General features: G+C 64.0%; 1 protein-coding gene across 26 annotated transcripts in view; it reads left to right on the top strand.

The window, feature by feature from the left end:
* ARAP1 (ArfGAP with RhoGAP domain, ankyrin repeat and PH domain 1) overlaps positions 1–11597 on the top strand; it is a 63091-nt gene extending 51494 nt beyond the window's left edge. For 4 of the 26 annotated variants that reach the window (XM_021102283.2, XM_084975158.1, XM_084975159.1 and 1 more), the window contains 16 exons: positions 141–192; positions 297–460; positions 626–838; positions 1177–1282; positions 1675–1822; positions 1911–1997; positions 2092–2160; positions 2476–2593; positions 3962–4075; positions 4296–4441; positions 4965–4997; positions 8544–8626; positions 9334–9384; positions 9561–9624; positions 10646–10795; positions 10973–11597. In XM_021102283.2, the coding sequence (XP_020957942.2) occupies positions 141–192; positions 297–460; positions 626–838; positions 1177–1282; positions 1675–1822; positions 1911–1997; positions 2092–2160; positions 2476–2593; positions 3962–4075; positions 4296–4441; positions 4965–4997; positions 8544–8626; positions 9334–9384; positions 9561–9624; positions 10646–10795; positions 10973–10990 (1616 nt within the window). In that variant the 3' untranslated portion in view covers positions 10991–11597. Of the gene's footprint in view, positions 1–140; positions 193–296; positions 461–625; positions 839–1176; positions 1283–1674; positions 1823–1910; positions 1998–2091; positions 2161–2475; positions 2594–3961; positions 4076–4295; positions 4442–4964; positions 4998–8543; positions 8627–9272; positions 9385–9560; positions 9625–10645; positions 10796–10922 lie in introns of all 26 variants that reach the window. The other 22 variants (XM_084975151.1, XM_084975152.1, XM_084975153.1 and 19 more) reach the window with 11 other exon arrangements.
* Positions 11598–12597: the final 1000 nt, after the last annotated feature.

The following is a 12597-nucleotide window of genomic DNA, read 5'->3' as shown; positions in this document are numbered from 1 at the left end:
CCTCCCCTGTGCTTGGGGTGCATCTCAGCCACTCCATGAGTCGGCGGCTGGGTCCCAGGGGTGCGTGGGCCCAGATCGCCTCAGGAGGGGGGCAGTTGGGGACCATCAGCAAAGCCTCACCTCAGCCGGCTCCTCCACAGCCGTCCAAGGGGACAGCGAGAACCAGGTGCTGGTGCTGGTGGAGCGAAGGAGGTGAGCCCTGGCCTCCCCGAGGGGCTCGGAGAAGCCTGTGGCTGTCGCGCTGGGACGGCCGGGGCAGGGGTAGGCTCCCAAGTGACGGGCCGTCTCCCGCCCAGGACGCTGTACATCCAGGGGGAGCGGCGGCTGGACTTCACAGGCTGGCTGGGCGCCATCCAGAAAGCAGCAGCCAGCTCAGGGGACACGCTGTCGGAGCAGCAACTCGGAGACTCGGACATCCCGGTGATCGTGTACCGCTGTGTGGACTACATCACCCAGTGCGGTGAGCCCCGCCCCCCTGGCAAGGCCCCGCCCCGCCCCGCCCCGCGACCCCTTAGCCTCGCCCTCCCAGGAGCTCAGAGCCTCGCGAGGCCCGCCCTTGACCAATGCCCTCAGCCCCTCACTTTTGGCCCCGCCCCCAGCCCGGCTCAGCCCCGCCCCTCTCCAGGCCTGACTTCCGAGGGCATCTACCGCAAGTGCGGGCAGACCTCGAAGACGCAGCGGCTGCTGGAGAGCCTGCGGCAGGACGCTCGCTCTGTGCGCCTCAAGGAGGGCGAGCAGCACGTGGACGACGTCTCCTCCGCGCTCAAGCGCTTCCTGCGAGACCTGCCCGATGGGCTCTTCACTCGAGTCCAGCGCCTCTCCTGGCTGGAGGCCTCAGGTGGGCCCTGCGGCCGGGACCCAGCCTGAGCCCCCGGCCAGTGCTGCTGCCTTGTCTACGCCGAGCTCGGTTCCCCTCGCCTCCCCGTCGTGCACGTGGACTGGGCGTGCCCCAGCGCTGGGCTCCAGCCCCTTCCGTCACCTCTTTTCATGTCCATTGTCACTCTAGACAGAGCCCCGGGTCCCTGGGAGTTGGAGCAGTCTTTGTCTCTGCTGTTACCCAGCCCGATTTGACCTGGAGGGGCAGGGGGCGCTGTCACCTAGGATGATAGGCAGAGGGGTGGGACAGGGAGGCGGTTACAGAGGGTTCCTGACCTGTTCTATCTCCCCCGCAACCAGAGATTGAGGATGAGGAGGAGAAGATCGCCAGGTACCGAGAGCTGCTGGCGCGCCTGCCCCCAGTCAACCGGGCCACCGTGAAGGCCCTGATCAGCCACCTGTACTGGTGAGCAGCGGCAGCACTGGCCGGGGGCGCTGTTCTACTCCCACCCTGGTGACTGTTCTCCCCTGGGACCCAGCAGGTTGGGAACCGGAGTGCTGACTTATGAGTGCCCTGGGCTGGGACGCTTTGTCCCCCACCTCCCTGCTGGAGGCTGAGAGAATAGAGGAGGTCGCAGCCAGAGGCCAGCTCGCTCAGCTCCCCAGCCCTGCTTCTCCCCGGGCCCCAGGATGTGGCCAAAAAGACTGTCCCCTCTTCCCTTAGTTAGCGGTCCTCTCTCACCAGGACCTTCCTTGGCCTCACTCCAGGGCCATTCGTGGGCCCGTCAGGAACAGGGCGGGACAGGGGGAGTTCAGGGCTGGAGTGCTCACTCTGGGCTTCCGTCCTTCCCTGTCCAGTGTCCAGTGCTTCTCTGACACGAACCAGATGAACACGCACAACCTGGCTATTGTGTTCGGGCCCACGCTCTTCCAGACAGACGGGCAGGACTACAAGGCTGGCCGTGTGGTGGAAGACCTCATCAGCCGCTACGTGGTGGTGTTCAGTGTGCGTCCCCGGCCCGCGGGCGGTAGAGGGCAGCGCTGAGCCTCCTGGGCGGCAGTGACCGTCTGTCCCTGTCCCTTCCCCTCCCCAGGTGGACGAGGAGGAGCTAAGGAAGCAGCGGGACGAGATCACTGCCATCGTGAAGATGCGTGTGGCTGGTACGGCCAGTGGGACCCAGGTACAGGACAGGGCCTGGGGTGGGGGACTCAGGCCAGCTGCCTGCGCCTGCGCCCGCGCCCCCAGGCCTCTTGCTAAGCCCTGTCTCCCCACAGCACGCTGGTGACTTCATTTGCACGGTGTACCTGGAAGAGAAGAAGGCGGAGGCAGAGCAACATATCAAGGTGGGGGTTGGGGATCTAGAAGCCCAGGGGCCAGGAGAACCCAGCTGGGCTGCGCACAGGCTCAGATGACACCCGGGGAGCTTGGCTCTTGTCCCAAGGGGAGCCCCAGTGTGGGACCTGAATCAGGCCGGTGCCTTGGCCTGTCTCTCTTCTCCCCACCCAGCTCATCAGTGTTGCTCAGAGACACCCCACGTCGTCCCAGGATGCCAGCAGACCCCGAGAGGGGTGGGCACAGCCCCTGGGTCACAGGGCAAGGTTGCGGCAGAGCCGGGCGGGCGTGGGGTAGGCTGACCTCCTCTTCCTCCGTCTCCACAGATCCCAGCATCCATGACAGCTGAGGAGCTCACGCTGGAGATCTTGGATCGCAGGAATGTGGGCATCAGGGAGAAGGACTACTGGACCTGCTTCGAGGTCAATGAGAGGGAGGAGGCAGGTGGGTGACCAGCAGGCTTGGTGCAGGGAAGGGCGGCCTGTCTGTCCGCCTCTACACCGCAATGTGGCCACAGTGGTGCTCAGGGGGGTTTGGAGTGACGGATGTTGCTGTCACACTGATCTCAGTGACGGTGGTGACAGCGTGCTGGCAGGGCTTTTAGAGGACAGCTGTAATGTGGCTAACGGGAAGGACTGTGAGGGGGTAGATGGGGTCGGCCCTGACGCTTTCTGGGTGTCTGTGAAGATGGTGTTGCTTGCCGGGGGGGTGATGCCGGTGATAATGGGATTGTGGGTGCCGGCGCTGGAGGCGAAGGGGGCTGTGGGTGGTGATGAGCTTGCAAGAGGAGTGGGTGGGAGGTGGTGTAGGTAGGGTGGTTGTGATGGTGTTGCAGAGGGGCCACGGTGCCCAAGGGGGTGATAGAGACATTTTAGGATGAAGGGCAGTGGCAGTGGGGGCTGGGAGGTGTCCGTTCATTTGTTTGACTGTCATTCGTAGAGTGCCAGGCCCTGAGCTGGGGAGCCGGACACACAGTCCCTGCCCTCGCGGGGCTTGGTGCGGGGTGCAGTCAAGACGCCGACCCCGTGATCTCGCTGATAAACGCTCAACTCCAGCCAGGTTATCTGCCGCAAGGGACAGGGCCACCACGGCGCTGCTCGAGCTTGTAACGGGGTCTCTGGCTTGAAGTCCTTGGACTAGAAGGTCCAGGACCAGTAGCGGTTGCCTGGTGAAGCGGCGGGGAAGGTCCTGCCGCGCGGTGGGAACAACACGGGCAAAAGCCCTGCGGTGGCCAAGGACACCCTCCTTTCAAGGAGCTTGAGCTGAGGGCAGTGAGGGTTTGGCCCGGGGTCGGGGGAGCTGGCGACAGAGGCAGAGGTGGCCGCTGAAGGGTTAGTGCTTGGGAGCTGGAAAGGCTCACTGCTGCTGCTGCTGCGCTGGAGAGACCCGTGGAGGGGTGAGCGCCCGGCGGCAGGCTGCGGCAGGGCCGCAGGGTTGGCTCAAGACGAAGAGCATCTCAGGGCCCAGGTGGCTGCAGGGAGACGACAGAAGCAGAGATTGGACACGTGAGAGGGAGGAGGGCTTGTTTCCTCCCCCCCGGCCTGGCAGGGGTGCTCTTCTCCCTGAGGCCCCCAGGGAAGCTCACGGGCTTGGTTTTGGACGTGTTGGGTCAGAGCAGGTTGGTCCTGGCCCATGTGTGAAGCCTGAAGCTCGGGCGTGGGGGCGGTTGCGGCCGTGATGTGACGTCCTCTTGGAGGCAGAGGGAGTGGGCGGTGCCACTGGGCACTAGATGAGGGGTGCCCTTGGGCCAGCCCTCAGTGGCTTCAGGCCATGTGGCCCTGGTGACTGACAGCAGGTGTGACCTCTCCCCAGAGCGCCCCCTGCACTTTGCGGAGAAGGTGCTGCCCATCCTGCACGGGCTGGGCACAGACAGCTACCTGGTGGTGAAGAAGCACCAGTCCATGGAGGCCATGCTGCTCTACCTGGGTAGGTGCGGTCCCCCCCACAGGGCTGGGCAGGCTGGTGGGGTCCCTCCATCTGGAGCGGGCACAGGGGACCTGGTGACACTGGGCAGGAGCAGCTCAGGCAGAGGGCACCAGGTGGGCAGGCCTCTTCCGAGGGTGGAGCAGTGTCCTGGGACCCCGCCCTGGGTGTCAGTCCGTGGGCAGGGGTGGTGCAGCCTGTGCCCACCCCTCTCCTCCCCCAGCCAGCCACGTGGGCGAGACCAAGCACGGCATGATGAAGTTCCGCGAGGACCGCAGCCTCCTGGGCCTGGGCCTGCCCTCAGGCGGCTTCCACGATCGCTACTTCATCCTCAACAGCAGCTGCCTGCGGCTCTACAAGGAGGTCCGGGTACGTGATCCCTGGGTCCTGCCCCGTGACGGGCAGCCACGCTCAAGCGTCCCCCCAGGCCTCACGGGAGCGTCCCCGGCACGGGGTCTTGGGATGGCTCTGCACTGGGAGAGAGCTCTGGACCCTCGGACCTTCCTGCTGTGGCTCTGGGGGGTCACTCCGCTTTGGCCTGGAGCCCCACTAGGTCCTGGTACCTGGATGCCACTGTATCCAGGTACCCGATGTGTGTGCGTCTGTCTCACCTGTGCCCGGTCCACAGCATCCACAAGAACATGGCACATGGTGACAGCCCCAAGGCGTGGCCCACGCATGCATTGTCATTACATAGGCCATGCCCCCCGGCCCACTCCGACCACATGCCAGGCGTCCTCCCGGACCGGACTCCGTGTCCTTCCCAGCACCTCCCCACCGCCCTAGCTTAGTCTCTTGCGCACACATGCCACGTGCCGCCGTGCACCCCACACGCTGTTCTAGCTCTGAACTGGGCCTGCTTCTTCCTTAACCCTAATCCTCTATCAAACAGAGCCAGAGGCCGTGGAGCGGGGCCCCTGAGACCGTGAGTAGCTGTGGGCCAGCTGCCAGCTGCCTTACACCGCCTGGGGGCCAAGTGAGCCTGGCGGGAGTGTGGGGACACAGCCAGAGCTTCTGGCCATCTCCAGGCATGGCTTCCTGGCCTCTTGCCATCAGCGCTGGCCTCCACCCTGGGGCTTATGGCTTAGGCTCCTGCTCTCCATCCCCAACCCGGCCCCAGAGTCCTTCCCCCAAGGTCGGGGCCCCCATCGGTTGTGATGCTCGAGGCTTTTCCAGAGGACTCAGTGCGAGGCCGTGGAGCCAGTTAGTGGAGGCTCCTGGGCTCAAATTAGAGCTCTGGTCTTCATCTCCTGCCACTGCTGAGAGCCTTCTAGGGCTGTCAGAATGCCTTGCTACTGCCCTTTTCCGGAAATGCCAGAGCGAGGCCACGGCAGGCGAGTGGCACATTCCCCATCTGTGCTAGGAGTTCCCGCTCAGCCTCTCAGCCTCCCTAGCTGCTCTCTGGTCTTTGTTCGCACACCGCTGGGGAGGGGAGCTCACTGTCTCCTCCCTGGGGGCTTCCCTATCCCTGGAATGATGCTCTTGCCTGGGAGAAAGGCCTTGCTAGGGACCAGCGGAGACCTGCCTCCCATGATACCCCTGCGGGTCCCAGCGCTGCCTTGGAAGCCAGAGTACGGATGTTCTGCAGAGACAGGCCGCAGAAACAGGTGTCCAAGCCCAGGCGTTGAGCCTGGGCTCCCACACTGGCCCCCACTAGTGTCTCCAGTCCTTCCGACCCCTTCGGTCTCCCCAGGCCATCTGGACAGGTCTGGCTGACATGGAGGGAGCAGAGCAGAGCCCTCACCTCCCTCTCTCTGCACATCTTACCTCTGTTCATTCAGTCTGTGCTCCTGCTGACCCTCGTGGGCAGTGCCTCCTCTTCTCTCTTCTGCCGCTTCCTGTAATCACATCCTTACTTCTGGGCCTGTCCCCTCCTCCAGGCAGCCCCCCTTGGTCCTGGGATATTACTTCCTTGGCCCCTTTCTGCTAGGGCTACTTAGCCCAGTGGAGCAGAATAAGAAGGTCAGTGTGGGCAGAGAGGTGGGAGCGGGCCTGAGGCACCGGGAGAAGCAGCCTTGGTCCTTTCATGTGGAGGAGGAGACGCCAGGAGAGCTAAAAAGGGGGGCCGAGCTAGTGTTTATCCAGCCCAGGTGGTGCGGTGGTGCCATGAGAAGGGGCATTGCTCCAGGCCGCAGGTGAGAGCACGGGCCTCGGGGGAGGGCCCAGGGCCATCCGGGAGGTAGCCTGGGATTCAGACCCCGAGGACGTTAGCCTCACAGCTCCAGCTTTTTATTCCTTGAGGTGGGAATCAGGGAGTGAAGGCCTCGGCAGCGAAGGCTGATCAGCGCAGGGCTGCGCCGTGCTCTCCAGGGCCGGGCGGGGCGGCTGCTCTTGGTCTCACAGGAGCCCCAGGAAGGTGTGTCTTGGCTCCTGAGGTGTTGGTAGTCATGGCATTTGTTGGCTTATGGAGCAGTGGCAAAGAAGACTTGAAACTGGGACAGTTCTGACAGCTGAGGGTCACCCAAGCCCCCTGCTGGGGCCTCCCATTGTTAGGAGTCCTGAGGCACCTGGGAAAGGCACGCTCTAGAAAGATCTTGGTTCCAGCAAAGATCTTTGAGCGTCAGGAGCTGAGCTTGGTTCTCTGCCAGTGAGCTCATGCCTCAGAGCTGCTGGAGACACGAGCTGTCTGATCAGAACTGAAGGGACACTGGATGGTGCTCCCCTTGCCCCGCCAGCTCCCCGGCCTCCTGCCTCGGCCATGCTCAGGTCGCATGCCTGCAACGCGTGTGCCAGGCACACTGGCACCCAAGGAAGCCAAGGCACGTGTTATTTTTCCGGATCCACAAGGAGCCACAACCTGGTTGACCCCATTCATTCCCGCGTCCTCTCCACACCCCGACTGCAGCCCCCCGGGCCCTGCCCACGCTGGATTCCCTTTACGCCTTGCTTCAGCTCTCTTCCCCTCACGCCCGCCCGCAGCCTGATTTCTTCCTAGCCTGCAGTCTGATTTTCATTTCTTCAGCCTGATTCCTTCCCCACCTGCAGCCGTTTCCCCCACATCTTTCCTCCTCTCCCGCCCAGTGCTGGATGTTCTCCAGGCCTGAGGCCTGACTTCTTTTATGGCCTCTTTCTCAGTCTCCCCAGTCCCGCTGCCGAGTTTCTTCCAGCCTGCAGTCTGATTTCTCTGGTGTGCTCAGCCTTGCATCTGCTCTGACTGCATGTAGGCGTCTTCTTTGTCGTCTTCTCCCCGCTCCCCACTCCCCCGTATCTGCAGACTCCTCTCCCAAACCACCATCCAGTTTCCTCCCTGCCTGCAGCCCTGATCATCCTGTGCCTGAAGCCCAGCTTGTTCCTGGCCGTTTGGGGCACTTGGCCATTGTCAGGTCAGGTGCTATGTGCAGGAGACATGGGGCTCCCCCATCAGGGGCTGGGTCATTAGGGGAGAAAGCAGGGTGGGGGGGTCCTAGTAAGCCCCCTACAAACCACACCCCCCCGTGACAGCACTGAGGTCTCCACTGATCCCTTGGCGGCCCATCCTTCTTCGACCTCAATTCCCAAAAGTCCATCTCTCCTCCACGTCCCCTGGTCCCCTGGTCCCCTCTTCATCCCTGCTGAGAGCCATGCCTGGGGGTGGCTGGGAGCAATGGTGGGGAACAGAGTGGAGGTGGCTCAATCTTTGACCCCCAGTTTCGGTTGTAAGTGAATCCCCCTCCCCCGCCATCCACCCTGGTGCCCCTCTGGCACCAGGAGTGCCTGGTGGGGGCAGGGCTTTGAGCAAATGGCTCCCAGAGCAGGAGGAAGGCTCATTAGCTTGACCTCCAACCAGCCTCTTCCCTGGAAGTCGTTGCTCCCATCCCCCTGCCTCTGAGCCAGCCTGCTCCTTCCAAGCCCAGACCCATATGCAGAGGCGGGGACCAGCGGTGAACACGTCAGTGACCTGGTGCCCTCCCCAGTACATCGGTCTCGCTCTCCGGCCTGGACCATCGGGAAGTTCTTCCTGTGGTCTACCGATTGGCTGTCCTGCTTCAGCCTCAGTCATTGGCCTTCACTTTGTGGAACCAAAGAGCCAGTAACTGCTCACCCCACAAGCCTTCTGTTCACACAGTCAACCCTGGAGCCTCCGCGAGGCAGGGAGGGGCGAGGAGGAAACAGCCTGAGATAAATAGCCTCGCGTCGCCAACCGGGGCTCTCAGCTCGCACACGCCTGTGCAGTTTGGGGTCCGAGGATGACGTGCAGTGTGCAGACCTGTCCCGCCACAGACGGTCTGGACCAGCCGGTGCCCTGAGTCAGCTCTCAAGGGCAGGGCAGCAGCGAGGGCCTGGAATCACTGTTCGGGACGTCAGCTGCCTCGGGGACCGGGGGTTGACTGTCTGACGCTGCCGCGGGGCGGGGGGGCTTTGACAGGAAGGCTTCCCGGAGGAGGGCCGCTGGGCTGGGCTGCAGGGCGGGTGGGGAGAGAGCCACCCGCTGGGGAGACCTGCCCCAGGGCCCCCCTGACTGAACCCGCTCCCCCTGCCCGCCCCCACCCAGAGTCACCGGCCTGAGAAGGAGTGGCCCGTCCGGAGTCTCAAAGTCTACCTGGGGGTGAAGAAGAAACTCCGGCCACCCACCTGGTGAGCAGGGGCGGGGAGATGGGCCTGCGGAGCTCGGAGCCGGTGGAGGCGGCACAGCTGAGGGCTGTGGCCTTGACCGGTCGGTTCCGTGGTGTCTCCCAGACCACAGCATCCGCATCCCTGGAAGGGCTTGGCAACCCAGGTTCTCGGGCGCTGCCCCAGACCTGCTGAATCGAGGGTTCGGGGAGGGTGTGCTGTCCCAGGCCCCCCGGGGAACTCTGAGGCTTGCTCATATTTGAGCACGACTGGCCTGGATGGAAATCCACTTAGTCACTGACTAACTCTGGGACCTTTCTGGGCCGCACGTCCCACATCCGCAGGATGGGGAAGACAATGCCGTGCCTGTTCCACAGGCTGGCTCCATGCGTGTTTCTTCTTTTTTTAATTGCAGTGTAGTCAACAGGGTTGTGTGTTCTAAACATTGAAGAGTGAGGCTTGGCCACTATTAGTGTGGTTAATTGCAGTCACTAGACTTGGGTTCCTGACACTGCCTCCCCCCCGCATGCCGCTCATCCCTGGGGCACTAGGGCAGCCTGGGGTGGGTCGGGGCTGGGGGGTGGGGGCGCCAAGGGCCTGGGAGGCTGGCAGCGGCTGGGATGTGCTGTGCCTGCAGAAGGCCCTGAACTCTGCCCCGGCTCCGGGCCAGGCTTCTGGGCTCTGAGGCCTCTGCAGGCTGTCAAGTGACTCCACCTGCCCGTTCTCTGCAGCTGGGGCTTCACCGTGGTACATGAGACAGAGAAACACGAGAAACAACAGTGGTGAGCAGGAGCCCCAGGCCCAGGAGAGATGGGCGCACGGCCCCCATGACCGGGTCCCTCCCTGTCCCGATCTGTGCTCTGCCCTGCGGCTGTGGGCTGGGGAGCCGGGCAGAGTGTCCCCCACTCAGCTGGGCCCTGGCGGCGTCCAAACCTATGCCCCCCCCCGCCCCCCGCAGGTACCTGTGCTGCGAGACGCAGATGGAGCTCCGGGAGTGGTTCGCCACCTTCCTCTTCATGCAGGTACCAGGCGCGGGCTGCAGGGTGTGGGGTGGGTCCGGGGAAGCCTCCATCACCAAGAATGGCCGTGTTTGTTCCCTAGTCAGGCCCCCAGTTGCTTCAGGATTTTGAGTTGTTCTTAATTATTGTATTTGCTTATTCTCTTGTAAACTTTTTCTGGTACCTGCTCTGGCCGAGCCCCGAGCCAGGCATGCCAGACACATAGAGGGCCTTCGGAGCCCAGTGCTGGCAGCAGGAAGCCAGGGCCCCGCCTCGCGGAGGTGGTGGGTGGGGTGGGAGGGTGGCAGGGAGAGGGTTTGGTGGAAGCCGAGTCTTTGGAGACCAGCGGGAGAGGGGCGGCCTCCAGGCAGAGGGCCGGGTTCACACACAGCCCAGAGGCCAGGAGGGAGAAGCCAGGCCGTGCTGGAAGCTGGCGCCGGAGGGGGAGTTGGGAGCAAAATCTCCTTCTTGAAGGCCACGAAGGAAGCTGACTTTGACCTCGTCGGCAGTTTTACAGGAGAGTTTTCAGCGAAGCGAGAGCGGTGTGCAGGGCTGCGTGCCGGGGGCAGTGGGAACGCGCTGGGGAGGACTTGAAGCCAGAGCAGGGCCAGAGGCCTGGGTTGGACTCTGAGCAGAGGTTTTGTTTTAAGATGAGAGCTCAGAATTGTTTAGGGAGAAGGGAGGTAAAACTGTACGAGGGCCCTGGGCCGAGTTCTTTTCGGCCTGAGCTTCCTGGGACTCGGGGTCTTGAGGGAAACTGGGCAGAGGATGCTATGGTCTCTGGGTTCCTGGCCGGAGAAGGCAGACTTGGTCCCCTGGAACCGCCTGCTTGGCGCGGGGCCTGGGATTGGTGTGTTTGTGGCCGGAGATGAGAGCTGTTGAGGAACACAGCTGGCTGGCTTGTGCGGGGGATCAAAGCTGAGGGTGTCACCTTGGACCCCGGCCGGAGGCGTTTCTGGGAAGGGTGGGTGGATCTGGAGCCGCACGTCTGGGCCAGCGGAAGCCGAGCCCAGGCCCCAGCGCCCCCTTCTCCCCTGCTCCGCAGCACGACGGCCTGGTGTGGCCCTCGGAGCCCTCTCGCGTGTCCCGGGCGGTGCCCGAGGTCCGGCTGGGCAGCGTATCACTGATCCCGCTGCGCGGCAGTGAGAACGAGATGCGCCGGAGTGTGGCCGCCTTTGCCGCCGACCCCCTTTCCGTGAGTGGCTCTGCGACCCGGGACAGGCTCCCCGCCGCCCCGCCCCGTCCCTCCATCCTCAGCGAGCATCCCGTTAGACCCCTTCGGTTCGCCTGGGTCAGGGGCGCTCCTCTCTCCTGCTCCCCAGGGGTCTTCGCCAAGTGCTCATGGGATCTGGGCTTCTGTGCCTTCCCGCAGCTCCTCCGAAACGTCTGAGCACAGGTGGGACTCTGTCGCCGCTGCCACCACCACCACCGCCGCCGCCGCCACCACCACCACGAAGCCTTCCGGGCAGACACCCTCATGCCCTGCATGCCTGGTGTGAGCCAGCAGGGGGCGCATGAGGAAGCCACACCCCTGCACCCCACATCCTGACTGCGCATGGGATTCCCTGGCCGGGATGTGGGGGGCAGGCAGCAGGGTCTGCCTGCCGAGGAATCCCTTACCTCTTCCCAGCAGGTGGGAGCTCAGCCCTGCTGGCCTGACCTACACCCCTACCCCCCGCCGCCCGCCAGGGTCACCTACCCTGAGGTCAGGGGGTCGGAGAGAACTCTGGACAAATGCCATCCTTTCAGAGCTTGAGGCCCCGGGGCCCCCGCTGGAAGGGAGCCCACCCCTTTGCTACAAACTCCAGAACAGCCAAGCGCGGGTGCTCTGAAGGATTGCTCAGCTGGGGTGGGACGGGAGCTCTTGGCCGAGAACTGGACTGGGGGGCCTTCAGGCCCCTTTCTGGTCTGGGCTTTACCGGGAGGGCCCAGGCTGCCCGGTGCCCCTTCCCCACTTTGGGGACCTTTTGATAATATAAATATACCTGTATATTTTATCCCCTGGGCCTGAGCCCTGTGCTTGGTTGGGGTTTCAGATGTCCCAGGATAAGAAGGGGACAGGAGGCCCAGAGGTGAGGGCCCTGTGCCCCCCGCTTCCGCCCTGGCCTAGGCAGAACCCCGGCCTGGCTCCACGCCACCCTCACTGTGCTTCTGGTCCTGACTCTGGCCAGGACAGACCCCAGCTGGGACAGGGCCCTCTCCCTGCTGCAGTCTGATTCCGAGCCAGGGCCTGGCTGGGTGGCCTGCGAGTGACCCCGGGTAGCCGTCATCAGCCCCTCTCGAGACACGAGGTCACAGAGTCCAGGGAGCTTTGCTGAACTGGGGAGAAGGACCGCAGGTTTCCCTTGGCCCCTGTGCGCGCCCTCCAGAGCTGGGCCCTGCCTCTCCTCACGCGGCCACCTCCTCCAAGAAGAGGCCCTGGCACGTGGGGGAGATGACGAGCTGCGCGGAGACGGATTTGGGATTCCCTGGGAAGGTGCCAGACACCGCGTTCCTGCCTCTGCCTGCAGCCTCATCCCCAGCCTCTCTCCAGGGGCTCCCCTCCCGGCCTTAGCCAGGGGGGCGGGGGATGGGCCCCATGGCTTCTGACCTCCGGTTGGTTGATCCAGCTCAGTGGGGACACCCGGGTGTGGGCGCGGCTCTTGGGGGCCTGGGCTCTGGGTTCCTTGTCCCCGCCTCTTGGGCAGGGGAGGTAGGTGCCAGGCTGGAGTGGGCTCTCCGGCTGGCCTCACAGGCTGGGACTGAGCCCCTTGAGTGTCCCACCTTTGTCCTGCCCTGGGCGGGCTGCTCCAGGCCAGGCTGATCATTCCACCTGCAGCAGCCACCACAAGACCCTTGTCTGAGTGCTCAGGGGCTGGAATTCTTCCCTGGGTCTGAGGTGACTGCCAAGGCCCAGAGAGGATGGGTGAGAGTGGAGGCTCTAGGCTGCCAGGGGTCGCTTGCCCCGGCTCAGGGACGGGCTGCAGTGACTGCCTCAGGCCACCAGGGGGCAGCCAC

Source organism: Sus scrofa, chromosome 9, assembly GCF_054392235.1.
Source record: "Sus scrofa isolate SSC_HxYL_T2T_F1_AM1 chromosome 9, Sscrofa_HxYL_maternal_Yorkshire_Landrace_v2.0, whole genome shotgun sequence".
Lineage (NCBI taxonomy): Eukaryota > Metazoa > Chordata > Mammalia > Artiodactyla > Suidae > Sus > Sus scrofa.
Note: the sequence above shows the minus strand (reverse complement) of the source record. Positions and strands in the feature narration are given on the sequence as shown.